Source organism: Parasteatoda tepidariorum, chromosome X1 (genome assembly GCF_043381705.1).
Source record: "Parasteatoda tepidariorum isolate YZ-2023 chromosome X1, CAS_Ptep_4.0, whole genome shotgun sequence".
NCBI classification, from domain to species: domain Eukaryota; kingdom Metazoa; phylum Arthropoda; class Arachnida; order Araneae; family Theridiidae; genus Parasteatoda; species Parasteatoda tepidariorum.
The window spans coordinates 9909856-9937540 of record NC_092214.1 but is presented as its reverse complement, the minus strand read 5'-3'; the positions used below and the strand labels follow the sequence as shown (position 1 = coordinate 9937540).

Below are 27685 nucleotides of genomic sequence, written 5' to 3'. Positions count from 1 at the left end.
TTATATTGTAAGCAGTAGAAGGATATAAAATGTTAAACTCTAACAACATTAGGTACTAAAAGTATGAAAAAAAATCAGTATTGTTAACTAAATCTGGAACAATGAGGAGGACATAGAAAGGCCACTTAAGCATTCTCAGAGTTGTGGGTGTTGTATTTACCTAAAGACGAAAGATTTTCAAGAAAAATATGAATAATTAAATATTTGAATGAAAAGAACCTCCTGATATATATTAGTAAATTGAGTTTTTACAAAATTTGTGAAAATTTTGTACAATTCTATATTTAATAAAAATAGAAAAAATTATTGGGTGGAGTGCAGAAAGAAGTCTAATTAGACATGCGATTTCGATTACAAGATTTGTAAAAAACAAACAACTGCTGCCCAGCCTGTTGAAAAAATTGCTGTGCCAGAGCATCAAACGTAATTCTTATAACTGTTTACATAAGATTTGCATAAATCAGATTATAAAAAATGGTCGCATTTGAACCTTGTTTCTTTATTTAACTAGCATTAAACGTAGTTGCTAGGAATTGCTACAAACTACTGTTTTTTATATTGTACTTCTTATTAGACTACTTTTTTTTTCAAAAAAGTGGCACACTACACTACAGGGTGAGGTAAACTGTTAATCAGTGTCTTATTTATTTGTATTAGTGTAATTTTGTTTCTAATGTGCTTTAGTTATTAAATTATCTTAAGTATATTAAATTTTTGTGATGTCTTAGTGTTTATAACATTGCTTTAAACCTGAATATTTTATTTAGATTAGCTCTGTTTGGTTCAAACTTTTCATATATTTCATAACAAAATCTGGTCCTCCTTCATTACTCTTAACAAAAGGTACTCGTCTTCGAAAACTACCTGAAGTATTTAAGGTAAATATTTTATTTATAGAAAGTTCTGAGATAGTTCTCTTACATATAAAGGCTGCAAATATTTTATTGCCTTCAAGTTTCTATCATAACATATAAATCTTCCTAAATTGTGATTAATTTATTACTCATTACACTTATTTGAACTGAATTTTTATATCAAACGCTAACTGAAGCCCACTTAAAAAGGTTTTGACACAATTATGAAACCTTTGCCTTCATTGAATCTCAGTCTTCATTCTTAGATAATGAACTTCAATCTTTAAAAACAAACTTCAAGTATTGTAAAATGTATAATGTTTTTTCATAAAAAGCTCACAAATTCATTCTCTAAAAAGGAGTATTCCCAAAAATTACTGAATTTACGATATGACAGTTAGATATTGGTACTTAATTTAATTCTAAATTATAAAATATCTTATAATTTAAATAATAAAAAACATTGAAAGACGCAATTTTACTAATTCAACACTATTTTAACTTACATAAATGTGTCTAGAAGAAGTACTTTTTCGAATGAGAATTATTTTATGTACAGTGCATAAAAAGAATGTGAACAAATCATCCTGAATAACTTCTAAGCTGATGATTAAATTTACATGCTATAGAACTTAAACTTAAAGGTTCACATAGGTAACCTCGAATTTGCTAATTAATTTGTGCAGACGTTAAGTTACGAAATTAGACACAAAAACATACTTTCTCTGGTATAGCTAAAAAGGTATGCTAATGCATACCTTTTTTTTTGTTGACAGATTTATATCCCTGATTCATATAGTGGCATATATATAGGCTAGCCTAACATATAATGGCTAGCCGCAATATGGTCCAAATAGCTTGGTCAGGAGAGTGGTCCAAAGTTTGAACCTCTTAATGTAAATTTAATTTTTTTGCGTATTTTACCATATCTCGAGAACAATTGACAAATTTTTGCACACAATTAGGAAATTCATTTATCCAAAGATAATTCTATGCAAAAAATAATTTTTGACAATTATTATTTTTTATTAATTTATTTAATAATGATCGAAACAACTTTTAATTGTAAGCTCTAGAATTTGTTATATTTAAAGAATAATTTTAAATTGCAAAATTTAAAATATGAGCAAAATTGGTCAAATAATTTCTAAGAAATCAAATTTTGACCATACAACTTTTTAAAATTCGATTTCTCAGAAACTACTTGACTGATTTTGTTCAAATTTTGTATTTTGTCTCATAAAATGTATTCTTTGAACATGATGTGCAAATTTATAAACCTTATAATTCATAATTTTTTTCTACTATTAATGAATATAATAAAAAAATAATTATTAAAATTTTTTTTTTGCATGGAATTATCTTTGGATAAATAAATTGTATAATTGTGTGCAAAAATTTTTCAATTCACTTAAAAAGTTCTCAAGACATAGCAAAACAAGCTAACGTAAAATTTATATGAAGAGGTTCAAACTTTAAACCACTCTCATGAACAAACTATTGGGACTATATTTCCCAGATTGTGGTTACTCCAAATCCTTCAGTAATCCAAATGCATCAAAAAGTACATATTTATTCAGATAAAGTACATTTTTGTATCTAATTTCTAAACTTAAAATATAGTCTGCACAAATTGACTGGATTATTTGAGGTCACCCTCTCAAATCATTAAGATTTAGTCTTTGTACATGAAAATCCAATCATTAGATTAAAAGTAATGCTGAGTTATTCGTGCACTGTACAGTGATTATTTTAGGTATTTGTTTGTGGTAGTAAAAAAATACTACTTTTTTACTTCCGTACTTTCATGTATAATACTGTTCTTAGGTTCCTACTATTAAACATAATGTCATGCCAGACCAGGGGTCGTCAAACTTTTTTGATATGAGGAACTATAACAACTAAAATCGGTTAAAATTTGCTCAAATTTTTGTGCAGCTATTGAGTATTGACTACACAAACTGTTTGTCTTACCCAAACTTTGTATTTAGTTTTTTCTTATTACAGCATATTCTTACATTAAAAAATTAACACTTTGTAAAAAAAATTGCATTTATTGCTGTCATAAAGCATAGTTATCGCAAACTGTATCTGAATATATTTTTTTAATGTTATCAAATGTCTGGAGTTTAGACTTATTTAAGAAAAGGGACTGTTGTTTTATATCAATTTTCTTATTATTCCAAATATGATGTTTTAGAAAATAATTCTTTTTGATTTCTTTCTGCATTTTGGAAACACATGAGCTTTTCTGATAAAGATAAAAATATGTATGTAAAATGTTTCATTATTCTTTAATTGCACCAGTTTGTAAAAACACAAAAATTGGTGGAGTACTTTTAAACATAAGTCACAGAATGAGCAAAAAGTTCCTAAATAAAAGGCCTTTATTTTGACTATGGAGATAAAGTAAGAAAAAAATTACACGATATAATTATTTTACATGAATGTGCCCTTGTCCTTATCTTTGTCTTCTTCTTTTCTTAAACAAGGCAGAGTTCTGGTTGAGAGTTAAAAAGGCTAATAAAGATTGTGTAAAAGTGATGCAAGCATGTCGCAATATTAAGAACCAAAAGAAGTTTTAGCATTTTAACTATTGCAAATGTTGTAAAGCTTTTGATGTGATGATGTATGCATAATTCTTTTTGGTTTTTGTATTTGTTTTTTTCCCTTAAAAGAATATTTGCTACAGAAACTTATTTAAATGTGTTTGATAATTGTTCTCATGAAAAAATTATTATTTTTAATTCAGGGTCATGAAAAGCTGTTGGTGACTACCTGGGCTCATGATCCTAGTACAGTCCTTATGTCAAATGCTTTGCCAATACTTAATGATGCTTTAAATCATTCAGCAGTACTAGTGCAGGTAAAATTTGGGTATATTTTTGTATCAAGCTTATATTGAATAGGCAATCAGCTATCTAAAATAGTATAAATATTAAAGATATTTTAGGGTATACATTTTTAAAAGTGTGCACAGGATCCAAAATAATATTTCAATTTAATTCAAAAGTTGTACTTTTTTATTTTTAAATAAAATTTTGAGAAATTCTATTTTTTTAATGAATATAAATGCTGTGTGAAAGTGAAAAATGTCATCTGTATAACACATTTTTATGTTGATATTTAATAATTGTTATAAAAGTCTTCTTAAAATACAAAAATGGAACAATTGTGTATTTTTTTTCCTACTCAAAAAGGGCTCTCACTTGAAGACAGTTTTAAGGATTCTTATAGTGACCTTAATTTTCTTTAAAACCCTTTAAAAAGTCAAAATTTATTTATAAAGCCTTAAATTTCATTCTTACTTGACTTAGTTTACCTTTTTTTATCGTATACCAATTTTCATTGTTGCTTCTAATGGAATTTTGACATTCTTGAGTTCTGCTAGTATTAAATAGACTTAATAGTTGTGAAATTCTAATAATTTTATGTGACAAAATGTATGAGTAAAAAGTTACACTTTTCATTTATGAAACCCTTATAACTTTTAAATTTTTTGTTCTATCACCACAGTTTTGATCTCATTCAACTCAACATAAAATAAAATACATTACTTTCCTACATAGTAATGTCAGACATGAAAACAGTTATAAGTACAAAACTGTTTTTTTTTTTTTATACATAACCAAATTTATAATTCTTGAACTATTAGTCCAATTAATTTAGTTTCATATGATTCTTCACAAAAAATACACCAGAAATGATGTATCACTTCGAAATAGCAATGTTTAATTTTCTCCCCACTAGTAGTAGATAAATTTTTACCAGTACCTTAAAACTTCAAAGCATACTTGTCAGGCCTTCTATATATTAGGCCTTTCATGCACCATTCTATTTTGTAATTAAACATAATATTTCTGGTGAAAATTTGATAAGTTAATTTTTTCTATACTATTTATCCTGTTACGTAATATTTATCTGATCTTAAATATCCTATTTTTAGGAAATGAAGAGAAACACTCTTACATTTAAAGATTTTAATGTCCTTTTTTCATGTAACTCTTATATAGTTTCGTTATAAAATGCATGTTATAATATCTTAAATAATGCTAGATATTTTTTAAAAAAGAAACTGTCCCCCCCACCCTAACAGAAAAGAAATATTTTATGTTATGACAATGCTATGTAGCAAAAAATGTAATCCTGAATTAACTATAAAAGTTACTATCATAATACTTTATATCTCTATTAAATTGTTTTACCAATTCAAACAATAACTTGAACTAATTACTTACAGGAGTTTTTCCAGTCTTTAAAATCAATGTGCACTTGCATTTGAAACTTTCTATTAATTTCATTAATTCTTAAATTTTAGCTAAAATGTTAAATGTTATTGTTGATAGGAAATACATTAATATGAAATGTTAAAGTTTTAAAATGACTTACTTTACTGACAGTAAAGAAGGAGTTGTTCAAATTTCCTCCCCAATATCCAATAAATTAATTTTCTGGATTTCTTAAGACTACAGTAAACAGTTAAAATTTGTCTCCGGATTAGGTTTTTGCACTAAATAATAATACCTTGCAAAATAAAATAATAATAATTATAAGTATATTAGTTTCATTAAATTAAGTGATTCTAAAAGAATCAATGTAAGCATTTTTGTGTTTTGAACTATTAAAAGAATTCTATTCTATATCTGCTAGAATAATTGATAAAACTTGAAAGGTAAATGCATTGCTGTGTGGTATACATATATACCCCATGATTGCAGATAACTTGTATAAAGTATTAATATTAGTAGAAGAGGAGACTTACTATAATAGCTGTCAAGAGAATTAAGGACAACCAGAGCTTATTTTATACAATCTCAAAACATCTCTTGCAACTATTTGATGACACTTTCAGTCCTGTAATACTGTTTTGATAAATATTATAGAAAGATTTAAACACACTAGTATGTGATTTTATATTCTTCCCTGATTTTCGCCATATTTCACCAAATATCACTTGATTTGATTAAATAAGAAAATGAAGCTTCTTTACCAACCATAGTGTGTACCTTCCAACTAGTATGAAATATCTATAGTTTCAGAAAATATTTTTTGTATTGGTTGCACAGACATTGAATTTTAATAAATTTGCTACAAACCTTTGTGGCATAAATCTCCAAGTTAGAGTTTGCCTCCATCATAGGTGCTAAAATCTTTCTAACTTCATTGTGTATTACAATCTCTAACATGTGTGGTGCAAGGGAAGGAAAATATTGATTAATTTCTTCTTTTATAACTTGACTTATAATCATTAGTCGTTCTTGATGTTTTTCAAGTCATGCAACAACAGTACAGGGTATCTGTTACACCTGGGAAGTCATGAATTTCGGTATTGAACAAAATTTGTCATGAAATGTCATGATTTTAACTATTTAAAAAAAATAATCATGGAAGGTCATGGATTTAGGTCGCCGAAAAATCTAATTTTTAAAATGGAATTTACCCCACCCCCCAATTTTATGGTGTTCCCAATATCTGAATTTGTATCAAAATCCCCATTCACAGTCATATTTTATTAAAATATAAAATGTTTTTATCATGTTCTTTAAAAATTATGATGTTCTTTCAAAAAATGAAAGAAAAAACTTCATTTCTTGACCGAATTATCTTTTTTTAATCAATTTAAAATTCTAGCTGAAGCAAGCCAGTCATTGGGGAATTTTTTTTATTCTGAAATGAGAACAGAAAAATCAGTAGTTTTTCTTTCCTTTTCGATGAACAAGAAAAGTATCTTTAGAATATATTTCTGCAGAAAAAGAGAAAAAAATTATTTGCTTTTGTATTTTTTTCAGCTATTTTATTGCTTCAACTCTTTCTTTACTCTGTTTTTTAAATTTAAACTCTATAAATATGAGGATGCAAAGTATAACAGTTTTGGTTATACCTATCATTTCCATTAATGTTATTATAATGCTTTTTTAAATTTATTATTGTGTTTTTGGCGGAAAAGATAGTTACTTCGTTAAGCCATGAACAATTCTTGGAATTAGTCATGATAAGTCATGAATTTGAAAATCTGAAATGTAGCAGATACCCTGGCAGTAACACTTGGTAGCTATTCAAATCTTTTTCGAGGGATTTTCTGTTGTTGCTATTTCTCGACATGTTGGCACCATTTAATAATAATCTCAGAGAGTTAATGTTCTTTGTAAGTAACACTTAATAAATGTATTTTAAAACACCCTTCATAAGATAAGCCACTTTATCATCCTCTCTCATATTTTAATTTACTCTGTGACACAGAGTGAGGATAGCATGGATATAAAATGGGCTGGTTTTTTTCGGAAGGCGAGTGCAAGTTTTTTATTCTTTTTCAGTGTGGTGAGCAGGTTGTAAGCTATCTGTAAATGTGGTTTTGAGATAGGTTTTAAATACTTGTTAACAAAGCTTTATTAGTTTTGAACCACTATTTTGCTGTACCATTAAGAAAAAATATGGGCATTAGCTAAACACTTTTCCTCATGCCAGTTCCAACATTGTCATATATTTTTAAACTCTATTCTCGGGTCTTGACCTGATTCTCTGGAAAATTCAGAAGATTAATGTGCCTTCACTTTAGAGTTTTCACAATTGTTGACAATCGATCACCTTCTTTCTTATTTCTTGTCTCAGACATTGTGAATTCTTTAGGTTTTTATCCTTGAAATCAAGGGCTTCTTTGTAGAATGACTTCCAGAGTTACTTATCTATCCGGCACCTTCAAATAATGTCATGTAGAAATAATGGAAATTACGCTGACAAGTAGAACAGATTTATTAACAAATTTCAAGAATGCAAAGAACATGGTAACTGCCATTTCCACTTGAAATTCGTGAACTTTTTTACAGTATAATAAGGAAAGGGAAATGACGTAAGGGAATATTCTAGAACATTCTATAATTAATAACTGAAATCTTAAATTACATATTTGCATGTTAGTAATCAGGGTAATTTGGAGAATTGAACTCAGAACCTCCAACTTGCTAGATGAGTACTTTTTACAGCCGCTTGGCCATGCTGACACTTTGTGCCAATATGTTCTGTAATAGCTGCAAACAGATTTTAAGTTTTTAATATTTCTTGTTTGAAATAGAAATAAATTTTAGCCTTGTTCAGTTGTCTGATTAGACTTAATAGAAAACTAGAAAACATGAGAAGTAAATTTGTTTTATCATTAATTTTAGAATTATGTCAGCAAAAAAGCCAGCACCCTTTTTAACTTGATTTTTACTTTTATTGTAATACTATTGTTTTATACTATTTTTATTCTATTGTGATTTATTTTTATGCTTGTACAAATAGTTATTTTTTGATGTAAGGTTAATAGTAAACTCCACTGGATTGAACTTCTCTACATCTTAATGTATCATTCTTCTTATTTATCATTCTTCTTATTTATCTTCATTTTTATTTATTTTAGGGTCAAGGTAGTCAAACAGATTTCTTTTATATCCCTTTTCCTTTTTTAGACAGTGGTAAGTGTTTTAACATAAAAATTAAAACAACTATAGATTTATTGCTTAGAAAACAATGATAAAAATTCTAGTAAAATATTTTACTTCCATACCTTGAAATAAATTTTTGAATACAGAAAGAAAAAAAAGGAACGAAAATAATTTTAAATTTTATTAAAGTAAGTGTATATCAAATATATAAAGATAGATTTAAACTTGTTTATTTTTGACTTGCTTTCATGTCCCATCAAAACTACCTTATCCAGCATTCTACACTCTTGATTACTTAGCAAAGTTAAATACTACTGCATTAAATATTGTTCAATTTAATATAAAAAGAATAAGGTTTAATTTTATGAATTATTTGTTCTGTTGTCAAATATTTTTGATAAAATTGATGTTTTAATTTTAAGTGAAACATGGATAACAGAAAACAAATTGGATTTCTTCATTATTCTAGAGTTTGATACATTTCATTGTTACAGATCATATTTTAGATCAAATGAAATTAGTGTTTATATCAAAACCCAACATGATTTCAGAGAAATTACTTATTATTTTGATTTCTCTCAAATTGTTATTTTGCCTTGCCCAATGATTTACTCAAATTAATTATACCAAGCATATTCAGGTCCTATTCTATTAATAATGAACTGAAGAATTTTTTGCTTTAAAAATTTTAAAAATATAATATTAATTGGTAATATAAACATTAAAAAACTAAACTCTTCTAAGCACAGTTATGATTATATAAATATAGAAGCAGTTCCGATTATATAGTTATTATTTTAGAAACATAAAAAATTGGTTATTCTTTTTTAATTAATATTTTTTGAACCATTTCTCGAACTTGTATCAATCATACTTTATTCTTTTATACCAATTTGCTTGTTGAAAATGCTTTTCTTGTATGATTAATCCATGTTACCATAGATCATTACCCTATCTTGTGCAGTATGTAAAGTAATATTACATCCCTACAGATCAAGACTAACGAACTTCAATTCAGTAAACTACAAAAACTTAAAATTTTTTATTAAAAAGACAACTTTAGTTTTCATTTAAAAAAGAATAAAAATAATAATTAAAAAGATAATAAATTTCTAAGTCGGATTAAATCTAAGTAAAACCTCAACGGGTTTAATCTAAGTAAAACCTCCACAGAAATTTTATTTGATATCCAAATGATAATTTTTACAGCATCACCTACAAACAAACTGTTTAAGTACTTAAATCTGAAATTAGAAAAGCTAAAAACATTTATTATCTGCAATTTTAAATAGAGCACTATCAGTAAAAAGTGGAAAGTAATAAACCAAATAATTAATCAAAGTAGTAAAAATTCTTCTCGATAATCGATCTTGATGTCTAACAAGACAATCTGCTTAATGTTCATATTGCCTCATCAAACTCTATAGTTTCTTTTACGAACATCAACTACATGAAATACTTAACATGCAACCATAATTCATTTTTTTCTGTTCTGAAATTAAACCCATTGAAATTTTAAAATTAATAAAAAATTTAAATTATTAAAAAAAGTTGCTCCTGTAACAAAACAGATATAAAATCAATAAGAATTCTTGCAAGTAATTGTGGCAATTCTTTGATACATTTATTCAAAACTAACTAACAGATAGTATATTTTGTTTCCATAACTTATTAACAAAGTGATATAAACAATTTGTCAAACTATGTACCGATTTCTGTATTATCTATATTTAAGTCTTTAAAAAACTATGTAATTTCCCAGAGATACGCTGTCCTAGGATGTACGCCCCACCCTCAAAATTTGACAAAAAATAAGAGCACCATCAGATATGTAGATTATAAAGAGCACCATCAGAGATTCATACAAAAATTAATTGCATGAATGATCACTTATTAAAGTCATGTGTTACAAATAACAAATTATATACAAAATAAATGATTAAACGTTTAACTCATTAAAATGATTATTATTTATGCAATAAATTAATATATGTGATCTTACATTAAATCAGAAATAATGCATTTCAATAATTTTCTAATTGTACTGTGTGCGATTGCACAATTCAAATGGAAAACTATCACAGCTGCATTATGTTAATAAATTTTATTTAAAATACTCAATACAATATTATGTAAACAAAGTGAAAACCTTAAAAAAATTGAAATAAGTTATTAAAATATAATAAATTGATGAAAAGAATTTTAATCATCACTTAGTTGTAATTTGATTCGAAATGCTACAAAAAATATTAAATATTATTTAATTATTATTTATTATTAAAAATTTTATTATTATCATTAAAAATATTAATATTATTTAATTAGATTAAATAAATTAGATTCAATCTATTTTGCTTAATCAAATTAAATAAAACAGATTGAATCTTGTTTTACGCATAATTGTGCTACACAGAACAATTACGAATGCATCCCGTTTCTTATTACTAATTTTATATTTACCATTTTCTAATGATAAACAGCCAAAAACTTTTGAAATAATTTTTAAAAGATATAAGGAATAAATAGTTTCATTTTATGTTAAATTAAAGTATAAAATGATGGAGAGCATGTTATATCTCTTATAAAAAATTTATAATATCCAAGTTTTAAATAAATCAAATGAATAAACAGCTAAAAATTGTTAAAATAAATGCTAAATATAGAATAAATAAACAACAGCGATCTTTAAATCATCAAAGAGAGAAAAAAAAAGCTGGGAGGAAGCCGACGTGCTAAAATCTAAGGCCTGCATTCTCCTTTTATCCGCACTCTCATCATGTTGCATTATTTTTCGTAATTATGTCCAACTGTATGATTGTAAATTTTAGCTTGCGCATAACTTGACACTTTAATGTTTATATTTGCACATTGTTAAAGTTTTCTTTATTTTAAATTTCCTTTTACAATAAATATTAAATCCTGCACTCACTGAATCTTTGATGTAGAGCTCCAAAAATGGCCTGTTTACTTTATTTGTGTTGTATTGAAATGTTTTTTTTTCAAAATAATTTTATTATTATAAAACGAAGTTCTATTAGATATTTTGTTATTATGTTTTTGAAGAACGTCAAATAAATGAAAGTTTAGACAAAGAAACCAGGAAGACTAACAAAATTAATAATGTATAAATATTTTTAAAAAAATCAAGAAATCACCAAATGTACTTTCCTTGATAAAATTTATTTTTTCCTAAATATGTTGCTTTCAGAATGTGTTAACCAATTTCAAAGAAAAATTGTTAAGCTGAATACGAAACAAAAAAACAGGAAAAAAGAGTATGCATTAACCCATTTTAAGCCAAGCATATAAATGTTATAAAATGTGCTATTATTTTCATTAAAATATGCTTACATTACATTCACTAAGACGCAAAAAAAAATTCATATATAGAAAATTATATTTTATTTAAGAAATAAAATGGTGTGCCATTCACCAAATCAATGAACAAACCATTTAGTTGAAGGCTTGCTTTTTTATGACATTTGTTTTTTTAATTTCATTTACGGACTTGCAATTTTAATCGATCATAAAAATATAATGATAAATCTCAAAAGGAATAATTATATATTTTCAAAAAATTTCATTTGTCAATAACCATTTTAAGTTAAAAAACTTTAATAGTTGAAAAATTTCTCAACAGTAAGTGTTTACTCCAATTGAATTACTATTAATTTTGGTGTGTCTTAAGAACCCTTGACAATAGCAGAAAAACAAAATTAGTGAAAAATGTGTGCGAAGATGATTGTGCTCCGGAAAAAATCCCGATTTCCGGATTTTGCACTAACTGGAAGTTTCAGGAAAAAGCCATGATCCAGAAGTTTAAAGAAATCATCAATCACATTTATGTATAAAAATTCTTGTACATTTTATTTAAAAATATTAGAACTAGAATTTATACTTGGCATCTCTTTCATTTGTAAATATTTTCTCTGGTAGAATAATAAATGTGATTAGAGATAAAAGTAAACTTATACATAATTATTCATTTAAATTATGCTGCATATAATTTATTTCGAAATTCATATTTTGAAAATATCAATGATTTAAATTTGTAAAGACATTACTTTTTTGAAATGCGTCATTAATTATTTTACTCAAGAAATTTTCAAGATTTTCGAGTTGAGCTCACAATTACCCCTGATGTATGTCACAGTGTTAATAAAAAAATATTTATTAAAATGGTGCGTTTGAACACCTCTGGCCAAAAATGGGTTAAATTTTACATTTTATGCATTGCCAGGCAGCAGTACGATTAAAACAGCAACTCCTGATTCAACTGTCTTGAACTCTGTATTGTCGATTAAACATGTCTTAGAGATATTGAGCATTACCTTTGTATTTCAACAGCATTGGCCAGTACTATCACATTTTAAATCATTATTTTGTGTTTGACTTTATACTAGCAACTTAAGTACATGTTGCAGTGCATTAAGAGTAATAAAAGCCATTATATTGGGTTAACATTATGTCAATTTTTTGTGGTATATTGTCCATCCCTACACCAAACACTTTTGTGAAAGCAATTTTTTGTTAAATATTATTTATGTGTAATGCATCTCGACAATTTTAACAAATATTTTTTTCTCAACCAGATGATGGATCTAGTGAAACCTCATTGAATATGCACCCATCAATAAAGAAGCTCATGAAAGATGTAGATTTGTTACATAGCTGTGGGTACATAACGATGATTAATGTAAAAAAATCAAGTACAGTTTTAAAAAATCAAGATAATTTTAATTTTTCTTTGGAAAAACTTAATAGAAAATTAAATTCCATTGAAAACAATGGTGAGATTCAATGCAACACAGAACCTTACAAATCCAGAATGGATGATGACAGTATTCCTTTTACTCTCAGTGATTCTACACACCTTAAAAAGGAAGAAAATGTCTTAAAAAGGGATGAAAAAGATTGGATATTGTTAGACTGTTCATTTGGCATTCCATTGTTCAATGGCCTCTTGAATAAAGAGGTTTGCGAAAGAATAAACACTCAAAAACTTTGTCATGGTTTCAGGTAAATTTTCATGTTTTCTAAATATTTACTATTATTCAATGTTTTTAAACTTGATTATTTTGATCAGAAACTGCTTTTTTCAATTTTGTTTTACAAGGTGTCTTATTAGTCATGAATCTCAAAGGGGGTCATGGAAGTTACAATTTTTTAAAATAAGTTAAGAAACTTTTTCTTTTCAAGCTCTTTTATAAGTGATAACCTGAATTTGAAACTTGCGTGCGTAAGAACATCGTATTAATGATATTTAGATCTGAAAATGGCCAAAAAATGATAAATAACTACAGAAAAGTACAATTGGAAAACAATGTTGCTTACATTGCGAACTGAGTTGTTAAAAGTTATACCTCAAATTCCAAATTCATGTGTCATAATAACATTGTATTAAGAACACCTATATTTGAAAAGCTATTAGGAAATTCATAAATACACTACCCTACAATAATGGAAAAGACACTTTTAGTTTTTGATATTTTTTTGAATTTCTGAAGAAATACTTAGAGGACTATTTTGTAAATTTAGAAGTATTTAGTTCATGCGATTTTTAATACTTTGCAATAAAGTTTAAAGTTTTCAGAGGTTTGAGGCACCGACAATAAACTACGAAAGAAAACAAGTACAGTCATCCCCATTTAATTGCATATTGGATAATTGAACAACCCGCTTATATGAATAAAATTTAATGGAACCAAATCATTCTATATGAAGCTAATGTTAAACTTTCCCGTTCAAACGAATATTTGTTATTTTTTCTCCCCTGCTTAATTGCATAAAAAAGGGGTACTGAAATGAAATTTATTTTTTATTTTTGAGAAATGTTTCACCAGCTAAAAGGGAATAATGGAAATTTTTAGTTAAAATAAGGATACAATAGATGGTCATGTTAATAGGGACTTTCTGCTCATTAGTTGATCTAAACAGGTGTTAGGGGTAAAGTTGAAAAATTAATCTAATCTTGCTGCCTGTTATACAGTGAAGTAAACAAAGGGATTTTACCCCTCTTTGACTTATTTCACTCACATATCATTTAGAATTAGAAAGAGGTACAGAGTGATTTGTTTTGTGGTCAAGACCTGTGGTCCCCGCTGGTGTGCTATTAACTTCGATAAGAAAAAGTTTCAAAAACCTAACACACTAGTGTACAATGTGTCTTTCTCTTAAGTAGAATAATCACTGATTACGCCATTGAATAACTCTGATTTGGGTTGCAAGTTGAGTGCGAAAAAGTTTGGTTTTGAATTAATTGAGGGAAAAAAAACAAAAAAAAACAATAAATCGTGGAAACCATAAATTTCAAAAAATCCCAAACTAAAATAGAGAGTTAATTTGGAATTTCTCAAGTTTTGAGGATTAGAAAGAAAATTAAAAAGTAAATAAGTAAAAATCAAAAAAATCTTAATGTATTTGAAAGGAATACTCTAGTCATGAAAGTCTTAGTAGAAGCTAAAAGGGAAAATCTAATTTTGATAAATTGACGAATTAAATGGGTATAAAAACAGTCTTCAATTGTAGATTTTTTCGGAAGGGATCAAATAATATTTTAGTACCTATATTATACTTTTCCCTAACATCGATTTATTTTATGTAACTTTAAATGACATTTTTATTTTATGATACTAACACAGACAGTTTTAATTATAATTGTTTATTGATTATTTAGTCCAAACGCTTATATTATGCATTAAATACCATTAAGAAGCAAAATTTAGCAAAAGTTTAAAATTTTAAGATTGAATATTGTACTCCCCTTTTAATCAAATAACCCGCTTAATTGCATAGATTTGACTGAAACCGATTGTATTCCTTTCAGCTGGGTTTACTGTAGTTTTGAACGCCCTATGCCAGAAAACCAAGCAATAAGCCTGCAACTTGTATTTGTTGGCAATTAGTATGTTAATCTCATCCCCTTTATTAAGTAATTCCCTATTATTTAATACTAAGTAATTTTCCTATTAAAATATATTTTAAGTTCAAATCATTAGAATATTGAATGAAATTAAAAAACTTATGCTATGGATGTTTGTTTACGTTTCCACCGGCATGGGTGGGAATAACGTAACTCTTGACGTAGTCGTGACGCCAGATAGCAGTCATTCAACTTTTAGCCTATCAGCGATCGACACTTGTCCAGGGCTTCGCTTCTGAATATAGGTTCGCTACTGAATATAAAAGGAGGTGTTTCTGAAGCAATTTTCTCTTTGGTGTTTCCCTTTTTACGTTGGGTCTACTCTTCACAATAGGTTAACTAGTCGGATGCCGGAGGGCAAATATGTAGTTAATAGTATCAGCCAGTATATCACAAATAAGTCTTTTAATTAATTGTTTGAAAATTTTTGAGATGAATAAATTTTGAATTATATTTTAAACTTAGTCTTTAATCTTAGTTATGTTTTCTATCAGTCTACTCTTTTCTTGTTAATGGGAAACAGCTGTTATACTGTACAAACAGTACTTTGGTTGTTATTTGCAATGACTGCATAAAATTTCCTTAATCTACCTTAAATAATTGTGCAGATATAAATATTTTTTATAAAAAACCAATTTCTTTTGTCTTACGATTTTTTGCTATAACTTAAAAAAATATTCAGTGAAATTAAACAACATTTTTGGAGCAATTTAAAATTAATTGCAAAATTATTGTTTTAAAATTTGAAAAAAATTTAATAAAAAATGTGCAAGATGTGAGTATTTAAAGTAGCTCTTTTGCACAGCACATGTGCAATAAAATTTTTAACTATTTTTTCATAATTTTGTATTGAATCGTGTTTGGCAACTAATGGAAAAAATTTAATTTAAATATCTTAATGTAAAAAGTTTCAAGCAATTTATTAAGTAGTTTTTGGACTGTTTAAAATAAAACTCAAAATAAGCAGGGGTTTTTCACAAATTTTATTATGTAGTATTGAAATTGCACTACCTTATAATGACTGGACAGCAGGATCAAAATTAAATATGGGGGAAACCCATTACAGTTTTGAATTTCTTAGAAAATTGCTTGAAACTTTTTACGTTTTAAGATATTTAAATCAAATTTTTCCATTAGTTACCAAATATGAATCACTATAAATTTATAAAAAAAAATAATTTTAAAATTTTTCCGTGCATGCACAGTTCATACAGAACTACTTTAAATACTCATATCTTGCGCATTTTTTAAATTTTTTTTTAAAATTTAAAAAATAAAACATGACAAAAATTTAGATATTAAACATGACAAATAACCTATGAGAGTGTGGGAAAAATGTCTATTCTTATTGAGCAAGGGAGGAAATGACTATTCATATTGAGCAAAGGGAGAAATGACTATTTATTCTTCTATGCATCTCATAATAAATGCAATCAATTGCTTTAAAAAGTAAAGTGATAAAGAACGAAAAAAATAATTGGTAATTGCTTGTTTTTATTTCTTTATAACACATATTTTTCAAAAGTCTTCTACTTATCAATTGTAGCGAAAAAATGATTGAAATTTTCATTTCGCATTACTAAAGAACGGATAGTTTTAATCGCTTCGTAAGCATCCATCCGTAAGCAAAATAAACCAAAGTATTAGCTGGTAAAATTTAAATTTTTTTTTTATCTCCACCTGTAGAAATGCAATTCAGCAATATAAATTTTTTAGAACAACCTATGTGAGTGTGGGCGAAATGACTACCCATATTGAACAAAGGATCGATAATGAGTGGTCATTTCTAACTAAAACACATTTCTTTACATTCATACCCAAGAGGCACCCTCCTAAAGTAAAAAAAAAACTTTTTATATTAGAGAACAAACGGGCTTTTGTTGTTTCCTGTAATGGCCCCTTTCCGTTCTAGAGATTCAGTTCATACAGCTTTTTTATTGGACTGCAGTAATGTTGCAATTATCAACAAAATAACAAATTATTCATAAAACTTACTCTTATGGATATAGAACTGTAAATGATCAGTTTTCTTACTTGTCAGAAGAGAAATAAATTTTCTGTTCAAATTAAAAAAATTTTTTCTAAGGGTAATAGAATTCGAGTTTATCTTAAAAGATATTTCACGTTAAACGTGCTTGTGTTAAAAGTATTATATCCGTATTCAATCTAAAGTGGAATCGAAAATTAGTTCACGTTAAAAGAAATTCACGTTAAGTGTGTTCACCTTAACTAGGTTCGACTCTATATATAATTCAGTGAAAAGATCTCCATGCAGCTAGCCAAAGAGAAGTTGTAAAAAAAAATTCCATTTGTATGCAAGGTGACAATAGAACAGGAGGTTACAAACTGAAAAAAAGTTAAAAGAAGCACAAGAAAACATAAAAAGAAGTTAAAGCAGTCATTTTGTTAGCTAAATAATACAAAAGATGAAATATTGGAATAGAGTGACACATGGAGTGAACTCTGATATAAAGAACCGAGGTTATATAAGAAATGAAAGCAAAACCTTCATAACCTGATCACCTGCCTATCTTGTATGTTGGTAGACCACTGAAATAAATTATATTTGTCTAGGAGTCTTATTGAATGCTATTCTAAACCTGTTCCAAACCTTTCAGGAGTTGACCAATAAAAGAAAAAAAAAGTCTTAATTTTTTATACTGTTATACCTGTTATGTATTATAATTTCTCTGAATTGGAATAAAAGTAATAAAAGCCAACTTAAACCCTTTTGTGATTTGCTGGTATGGGAAAGCTATTAGGGGCTTTTGTACCAGATAGGTTTCTAAGTTAATATAAAAAATTCAAAATCTGTTCAATTTCAAAATCTAGAAATGAATATAATGTTAAGTTTTTTAATTGTTTATGTGTTCTTGTCTAATGATATTTCAAGAAATTGTGTAAAATTAATATTTGATAAACATCATTAACAAAGTATGATTTTTTTATGGTTAAATTTTTAATTTTATCACTGTTCATCAGAAATAATAATAAAATACCATATATAAATCTTTTTATTCCTTGTTTAAGTAAGTAATGGTTGGAATCAAATCAATAATGTCTGTACTTGCATTATTACAAAATTTTTTATTTTTATTTCATAGCATTTTTCTTTTCTTTATCTGTTAGACAAGCTTAAAATGAGTTCTAAACTAGCATGAATTTACTCTGTAGCATTTTTAATAATTATTCAATGTGCTACAGGATTTTTTGTTTCATTTTGGCTTTAAATTTTGTGTGGATTTTAGAAGAAAAAATTCACACTTTGCTTTTATATGTATGTGATTATATGACAGTGTTTCCCAAAGTGTGGTATGCCAGGGGTACGGGAACAGTTTAGCGGGGGTACGCTTTCATACGCGAAATATCTTGCAACAGACGAAAATTTCAAAAAATTTTATTTATAAGCAAAGCTAGCCATGAAAATTTACGTTTACGTATTTTTCTATTGGCTATTTTTTGTAGTTAACAGTTAATAATTAGTGGTGTCAGTTGTGATTTTTAACTTTTGATCAATTTTTTTATAGTAAAAAATACATTCATTTTTTTATTAGAGGTACACAGCGTTAAGAAAAATTTAGAAAGGGTACACAAAAGTCATAAGTTTGGGAATCACTGTTATATGAGGAAATATGCAATAAGTTTTTTTAAAATATCCCAAACTTTCTACAAATAGTCATTAAGATTTCTTTTTTAATAGCTTGAAGAATCTAATTGCATCTAATAGGAAATTGAGTCTTCTGGTTTTAAAATTCATTTCCAATTATCAGGTAAGATTATCATTGTGTCATTTATGTTCTTAATTAAAATATTATTAAGTGAGATGTCTTTCCATTAATGTTTCCATTTGTAGTTTAATCTAAGTTTAAAACAGTTTTTTTAATATATCAGCTTTAACAACAGTATGTAACAGTAATTGTTCAGTTAGATAAAAATACTTGTAATTACTTTGCAAAGCTTTAGGCTGAATGGTTCTAGATATATTTTAAATGTGCCAATCCAAAATAAAAACACCTATAAATTAAGTTACAAAAGCAATTGCAAAAGTACACTATCTCTAAATAAACTTAAATTTTTTTCGCAAATTCAAATATTTAAACTTCAAAATAAGAGGTAGCTGTAATCTATATAATGTGGTCACCCATCTAGATAAATGGTCCATCTAGAAGGATGGATAATTTTGGTCCTTGCATGTTAATTTTCCTTTTTTTTTATATTTTAACATGTCTTTGGTACTTATATTTTGCAACTATTGTAAAGCACCATTTATATGTTTCTCATTTACACTTTTTTTATTTTATTTATGAGTCTTTTTATTGCAGTCCGAAATAAAAATTTGTGCAATGTTAAAATAGTTAATTTATATGATGAAAAAAAAAACTTAAATTATCGGTTATTCTTCTTTCTTTTAAGTACTATATAAATATTTATCCTGATTTCGAGATTTAAAATGAGGTTCTAAGAAAGAGTTTTTCTCCCCAATTTGAGCTGAGTAATGGTCATAAAAAGGTTAGGTCATAAGAATATGAGGGGTAATTTCAAGGTCACTATATTGTTTGCTGAGAAGGAGTAACATATGCACAAATGCAATAAGAAGGGCAGTACAAATAGACACTTAGCAATTTTTTTCCTCAAATGAATTTTTTTTTGCATTCTTACAGCTCTGAGAAATGTTTAGTAATATTTTTTGAATAAAAAAAAATTTCTCGAAAATGCAAAATAATTTCATTGAAAGATAAATGTAACATGTTTTGCTTTCATTTTTAATTTCTATCTCTATTATTTTTTATATTGATAATATTAAAAGCGAAATTAATAACTCTATTACATTATCAAAATTATTGTTTTTGCTGTTAATTTCTGTTAGTTTGTTCATTTTCAGTTTTACATGTTTTTATTCACACAAGATTTACATCAATGTCCTGAAAGACATATAAATGAGGCTTTACTATATTAATAGTTTTTCTAATCCAAAGAAAATTTCATAATTTTTTATATTTTTTCATTTTTGTAGTGTATTACATAATTAAGTTTACGTAAAAAATTTCATAGCTTATAGTTAAGTAAATGGTTAATTAAATAATAAAAAATAATAAAATATATTGTCAATCATGAAATCATTTGTTCCAGAATTCATTCAAAAAATCATATTAATATGGTTTTTTCATATTATGAGATTTTCCTATGTTTGATGAAACAATATTAGTCTAGCTATTTTTGATCATTAAGAAATTTGTGACAAGTGTCTGCTGGCCATGAAATATGAAGTTGCATCAGTATATCAGAATTGAATTAGAAGTTTTATTTATTTAATTTTGCTTAATTAAATGATGTTTTTATAAAAGATATGATGAAACTGATGAATTAAAATGACCCTGGTTGTAAATTTTTTTGGTTAATAAGCAAGTAAGCACATGGTTTTTGTTTCTCTGTTAAATGGGTAAGTTAATTATTCTATATAAAATATTTTGCAATTTAAAAACTGTCATTAAGGTTGAAAAAAAAATTAAATTCTAATTTTGGTTTTGACTATTCATTCCATTTTTATCAAATTTGATTTGAATTACACATTTGGAACTACACAATTATGCACAAATGGAATTACACATTTGCATTAAAATTGCTTATGCAAGAATAGAATAGTTTAAATTATAATATTGGAATATTTATATTTAATAATGTAATTTACATTTTAGTTATAAATTTTAACTATTTATAAATGAAAGTTCTTTCTATAGAAAAAAAAAGCCACAAAACCTATAAAGGTGGTATACAAGACAGTTCCAATAATTTACTCTTTATCATCTCATCACAGTACTAATTTAGTTTACAATTTTAAATAAAAAAGGCGTTTATCAATTTTTGTTAGATATGTTCTAGAAAATTGCATTTCTGCTTTACAGTTATTATTAACAGTAAAAACAAGAAGGACAGCCCTTAATATTTTCATACTAAGAAATTTATGACTAAGGAAATAGAATATTTTAATTTTGTATACCATTCTTAAAAAACTTCTTGAGTATGCTACTAAGTCTGCTGGAGTTAGTTTTTATTGCTCTGTGTTACTAACCTAATTGAATACTTTTCTTCTTAATTCAAAGTGTACCTGTATCTACTATTTTTTTTAAAAACTTATTTGTAAATTTTTTCCACTTGAAATATTAAACTTCTGTAATTGATACTGATTTGATGTTTCAGCCAATAATTATGAATCCTGATAGTGGGCGTTATTCATCATTCCCTCCTAATCGCCCAGGATGTGATATGGAACTTCCATTACCTTCCATTAATTTATTTTTTTGTGATGGTCAGTTGTCAATATGGAATAAAAAGTAATTTTATTGTTTGGTTTTGTAGTTGAATATATACTCTTTTAATGAATATATTTTTACATGCACTCTATTTTGAAGTAAATACAAAGTTTGTTCAGTCTTATTACTTGTGAAATAAAATATTTATTTTAAATAGTTTTGTTTAATTTGCTTGCTGACATTAAAAGTTATAACTTATTTTAGCTGTACATAATTTTTATATTAAAAATTGTAAACTGTTAAATTTTTTAATTTTTTCAAATGCTATTTTATATGCTTTTTTCTTCTATAGCATATAAAGTCAGCTATAGTTTTGTATTAAAACTAAATCTTTCAGTTTAGCTTTATGTACACAAGGTTATGATTTCAAATCCTGTTTAGGGTACCAATTTCTGAGTATCTAACTAATTTATTTATATATATAATTTTTTTGTGATAGGCAGTTGTGGTGTATAATTAAATCATAGCTGAAAAAATATTTAATCAATTTTAGCCAAGTGATGCTTCACTTTAATACCAATTTGAGGGTACTTGTCTATTTTGGTTAATTATTTTTATCAAATGTAACTATTTATATATTTTTATTTTTTAGAAAAATAGCTTGCACATAAAGAAAATAAAGAATAGAACAAGGAATTGAATTTACTTACTTCCAGTGATTTTGTATTGGTGACTTTATCGACAGTGCCGTTAAAATGGCATATTTAGTAATTGACAGAACTAACTTCGATAACTAATTTAGTAATTAAAAGAAAAATTTGAAATAACGAGATTTTTTTCAAATTTATATTTACATATGCGTAAAAGTTTCATTTAAAATTACACTTTATAGGTGAAAAATCCAATGGAAATATGTTGGTTCAAGGCTGCCATTTCCGATAAATAAACATGCGTCAAGATAATTACCTAGACCAAACATTGTCAGATTGTCCATAGACCTGACAAAGCTATCACCCCTTGAGCCCCAGCTTAAGTATTGGACCTTCCTTAAAGGTGGGGCCGTCTGACCCTATGCCCTTTTGAACAACAAAAAAAAAAGCATTTTGAAATATTAATATAGTTTTAAAACATACTTTGTCATAATATGTCTTATTCTTAACATTATGAATAAAATATTTTAGAATTTTATTTAATGAATAAGTTTGAAGCTATGTAAGCGTGTCACAATTTAAATAACTATCGGGAACTGCATCTTTAGCCTAATACATGTCATCAAATTCTGAGTTTTGAGTGTACAAAACCAGGGCTCCACTTGCAGAAGTTTGAGACCAAGGGCATAATTGGTATTTCAGGTGTTATTAAAAAAGCCCCGACATTTACGTAATTAAGTGGTTTTGTAAGTAAAGTTAAAATTTTTTCCTTCTTTTAAAATTTGCATAGTGATTTAAGTATTATAATAAGTGTTATTTTTTATTTTTCGTCATCAGGCTTAATTTATAACATTGTCCGTTCAGCCTACATATCTTAGATAATATGGATTTGACGCATATAACAGGAAGCATGCATAGTCTTACGGTGGGTTACATATTTTTTAATAATTATGGAAAAATGTTATTTCTATTGTTTTTTGTTTTTCATGGAAGGTTGACTGAATGTAAACACTAACAAGCTTCCTAAAACTGGAAGAAATTTAGAGAACTTCCGGTGTATCTCTCTGCATATGTTATTCTTATGAGGCGATGTATGAACAGGAGGAAGTTTTATTATTGTGATTTGTGTTTAAAATTACTCGTAATTTTACCATTCATCGGAGTTTTCTGCAATTTATAAATTCTAACAGGTTGTGAGCCTGAAACAATTTTAACAAAATAAATAAACTAAACAAAAATCAGTGGCGCGACAGCCCAAAGAGGGCCAAGGCCTACTGTGCCCATCTCAGTTTTCTTGACCTAGGGCTCTGAGGTGCAGGAGCAGATGTTCTAATCAGGTGGTCAGCCGAACACGGAACCCCTAGTGTTTAGTTCCCAAGCATGCTTGGTACTCATTTATCGACCCACTGAAGGATGAAAGGCTGAGTCAACCTTGCCCGGCCCGAGGATCGAACCAGGGACCGGTGGCACGACAGCGTGAAGCGCTACTCCTCGGCCACCGGGCGTCGGCAATATTAATATCCAAGTACAAATAAAGTGTAAGGCTTGCAGTGTTTTGAGTGTTATCCCTTATTTGGCTGTGGAAAGTAGTGCTGTTTTCTATATTTTGGGTAGCATTACAGCAAGATAGTGGAGTCTTCCAAATTCATTTGTTGTTTTTTTTGTTGAAAGTTAAATTGAAAGAATGCGTTATATTAATAACACTACAAGTATAATAATTTGATGCAATTTTTCAAACTTAGTAAAAATCAGTTGAAAGTAATAACCCGGAAGTCTTACCATGAATTTTGACTCCCAGCGCCGTCTGTTCTTAGCTTTACATTGTCAACCATCCATAGTAATGAAAAAAATTCATTTTAGTTCTTTCCCCTCAAGGGATTTGCTTTATTTAGTATACACAGGCTTGTTTGTCTTCAAATGCGCTTAGTTTATAGGTCTGTCTTCAAAATTGACCAATTTTTAAATGTAATACATAAAAAGAAGAAGACAAAAACAGACATATAAGAGATATAAGTATATTTATTATTTAAATTTTAACTTTTTGATCCATATTTTGATCTTAATTGTACAGAAATTAAATTCTTCTTTTACGTGTTAGACTTAGTGAATAGCATTTTCTGATCAGTCATAATTTTACTTTAGAAAATGCATATTATAACTAAAGTAACTAAGCTGAGGAAGCAATATTACCAATGCTGGGTAAACCTGTTTTTTCGACAGAGCTGTGTACTAAATTATTTTGCTGACTCCGAGGAGTTAACAAATGAAAAGTATTGGGTGATGCCTAGGAACTTTTTTTTAAAACAAACCTTAAAATATGAATTTTCCATAATTTTGTAACAAATGAAAAGTATTGGGTGATGCCTAGGAACTTTTTTTTAAAACAAACCTTAAAATATGAATTTTCCATAATTTTGTAACATCGTTGCTTGTTACACAGCACAAAAATATATCATGGAGGGAGTAAATATATCATGGAGGATGTAATGATCTCATCTGGTAATGATGAGTCTGTAATGATGTTTTCATGTCATTAAAAAATTGAGAAGGAAAGGCCTTTTCAGACCTCAGAATTAAACCTGGGATCTTTTCTATAGCAATGAGCTATTCTGCCATCTCTAATCCACCTTCTGATTCAGAGAGAACACACACTCTTAGCATAATTTTATAAATAATGCGTTTAGCACTAACTATACTTATGTGTGTTTTGAAAATAAATATTTCTCTTAAGTACTAAATCTATATGTAGGCATCTTTGGAAAATATGATCCTTTATTCTATTATTCAAAATTAGTTTCAACAGAATCCCATCGTTCCAATAATTATATAAAGAAATATATAATAGAATGGTAATTATATGACATTTTTAACGATACACTAGATTTAGAGCAAATAAGAAAAACTTTTTTTTTTCCTCTCTTTTTTTTAAAAATGTTTAATCAGTATTTTCAGACGTATATTAGCTTTTTTGTAAAATTCGGCTTCCATCATTTCATGAAGCCACTTTCAAAAGAAGCCTGCTCTGAAAAATATAATAAAATTTCACTAAGTTTAGCAAACTTGGTCCAAGAGTGTGTAAAAGCAATGCCGGCCCATAACCCTGAAAAGTGCCTTTTTATTTTTGCTTGTGACAATAACAATTGAAGTAAAATTCTTTACTCACTCTTGAAACATATGCAATTCCTTGCTCCAATGATTTTGAATACTAAGTTTAATTTTTCCCCCTCCATCCACTAGATTTTTTATCCCCTGGCCTAAACTATATGAAATTAGTGAGAAACCAAGTGATAAGATTTTATTTTCTATATTCGTCTCGGGCGAAATTATAATGGTTGTTTTCTAGATATCACATTAAAAACAATGGAATGCATAGGAAATATATTTATTACACATTAAAACACAAAAGCAGACTAACTACACAGAGGGAATGAGCAATATAAAATATATATTTGTTATGCCAATGTGGTCTACTCCTTGTTGAAGGCTTCCCATTCTTCAGCAGAGGAGCTTTGTTGAAGACCTAGAAGAACAGTTGTTTCACTGCTGGAGTCATCACTAAGAAAAAAGAAGAAAGGGTAGAAGGGTAAGCTACAGAAGGGAAAGGAAATATAGTTAGGTATGGTAGGAATAACTATGGATGAACCTGAGGTCATCTTCCACAACTGCTTCTTGTCTTCGTAAGCATGGGTGCATTTCTTCTTGGGAATCAGTTCTGTAAAATATATACCATACCTTAGCATAAAAAAGTTTAATCTAACGATTTGTGAAAACATTTCAAATAACTGGTGATTCCAAGATTTTATTCTGCATGGACACATAAAATTAATTTGTGGACATTTTGATTAGAGTGGACCAGAGTTATTATTGGCTCCATCTAGCTGAAAAATTTTACATTCAGCAAATGTAGTTGATACCTGTATTAACGTGTACCATTCGCTGATCATTTCAGATTATATTGGCAAGTGCTAAAGATCTTTTTTTTAATTTTTAAATTAATGAGTAATTTTTTTAATCTATTTGATTGGAAAATAAAATCTTAAAATATTTATATTTGAAAACAGAACTAAGATTTGTAAGAATCAAAATGTCATTCTGATTTAAAAAAAAAAAAAAGAAAATTTGTAAAGCTTAAGAAACCAAAAAAGTGTTTGTGAATTGTAAATGGAACCAGTCTTTTCATTGTACTTATCACTAGCCTAAAACATATGTAACAGGTCCAGTTAATATAAATATATTTCCCTTTGGACTATGTCTCTTAAAATATATAATAATTTTTATGTTCTTAGTAAGCTATAAATTTTTATAATGTTCTTTGGTATAACGTTTATAATTAACTTTATTTGTTTATTCTTTTTTTTTGGGGGGGGGGGGTTGCATGAATATCCAAGTTCAATTTTCAACTAACAAGTTTAAAAGAAAAGAACTTAAAATGAGAGTTATCCTAGGAGTAATGTCCTATAGTCCAAGTTAAAACATATGATGGTTCAATGTCCTCTTTCAGATTAGCGAATTGTATAAATTTATTCATTCTAATTTTTACTTAATTTTTCCAAAATGAGTAAATAAAATAAAGGATAATTTGAAATAAAGAAGTAGAAATGTCGGTTATTTTTCTGTTCTGTTGCTTAAAAATATAATTTTTATTTAAGTTTTCCTAAATGAATAAATAAAAAGTAATAAAAATAAAGGATAATTTGAAATAAAAATTGAAATTTTTATAGTTTTATTTTATGGAATTTAAATTCCCTTAGATTTTTAAACATGTTGAAAAATAAGATCTTAAAACAACCATTCTAAATGAAAGTTTTATTATTTTAATATATTAAAATAATTTTGAATTTTAAGATATAAAATTAAAATAATTAGTAGTAAATTGTACCAAAATCTAAAGTTTGAAATAAATGAGCTAAATAGTTTTTGAGAATTAACAATTAAAATATGACTTATTATTAAAAGTAATAATTTGTTTAATTGGTATTTCTCACGAACAGTTTAAATGATATATTTTAAGTTTTGGTGCAAAAAATAAGTAATTAAACATGAAATGAGAATTCTTATATGTATTTTATTATTCAATATTTTTCCTATTTTGTACTAAAAAAACTGTTTACGTCGATTTATTGTCCTAAAATTATATTGAGTATATATAACTGTGCAAAAATCTTCAATTTGTAAAATTAATTGGGATGAGATTGATTCGAACTTCAAGATATGTTTGGAACTTCATATAGTCGAGGACCTAAGAATACACAATTGTTGCCACCTTATGTTATATTTAGAAAGTTTTATGAAGCTACGTAACTTGATTTTGTTAAAATGTACAACACTGCTTTATAAAGTAACTCATTGGGGTGAATTCGTTCTACAACGGAGAGAGCATTATAGTTATAAAAGTGCATGAGGTGATATATATATATATATATATANATCTATATATATATATATATATATGCATACAATGCTTGGCAATTGCTAAGGAACAACTGATTTATGTAAAGTAGCGTTCCCGACAGTCCACCAATCACCGTAAAATCAAGCACAGAGAGCGTGGTAGAGCAGGACCCTTTATCTGTATAAAGGATTGTGT

At 27.2% G+C, this 27685-nt stretch overlaps 2 protein-coding genes across 8 annotated transcripts in view; one reads left to right on the top strand and one right to left on the bottom strand.

Moving 5' to 3' along the window:
* LOC107455835 (protein FAM91A1) overlaps positions 1 to 21662 on the top strand; it is a 71303-nt gene extending 49641 nt beyond the window's left edge. For both annotated transcript variants that reach the window (XM_016073548.3, XM_071187660.1), the window contains exons 17-22: positions 768 to 878; positions 3607 to 3720; positions 8251 to 8305; positions 12868 to 13294; positions 18898 to 18967; positions 21396 to 21662. In XM_016073548.3, coding sequence (XP_015929034.1) covers positions 768 to 878; positions 3607 to 3720; positions 8251 to 8305; positions 12868 to 13294; positions 18898 to 18967; positions 21396 to 21533 — 915 coding nt within the window. In that variant the 3' untranslated portion in view covers positions 21534 to 21662. The remainder of the gene's footprint in view (positions 1 to 767; positions 879 to 3606; positions 3721 to 8250; positions 8306 to 12867; positions 13295 to 18897; positions 18968 to 21395) is intronic.
* Positions 21663 to 25464: 3802 nt separating this feature from the next.
* Positions 25465 to 27685, bottom strand: part of LOC107455837 (uncharacterized) — a 105426-nt gene continuing 103205 nt past the window's right edge. For all 6 annotated transcript variants that reach the window (XM_043044692.2, XM_043044697.1, XM_071187658.1 and 3 more), the window contains 2 exons: positions 25742 to 25810; positions 25465 to 25653 (listed from right to left, as the gene is read on the bottom strand). In XM_043044692.2, coding sequence (XP_042900626.1) covers positions 25566 to 25653; positions 25742 to 25810 — 157 coding nt within the window. In that variant the 3' untranslated portion in view covers positions 25465 to 25565. The remainder of the gene's footprint in view (positions 25654 to 25741; positions 25811 to 27685) is intronic.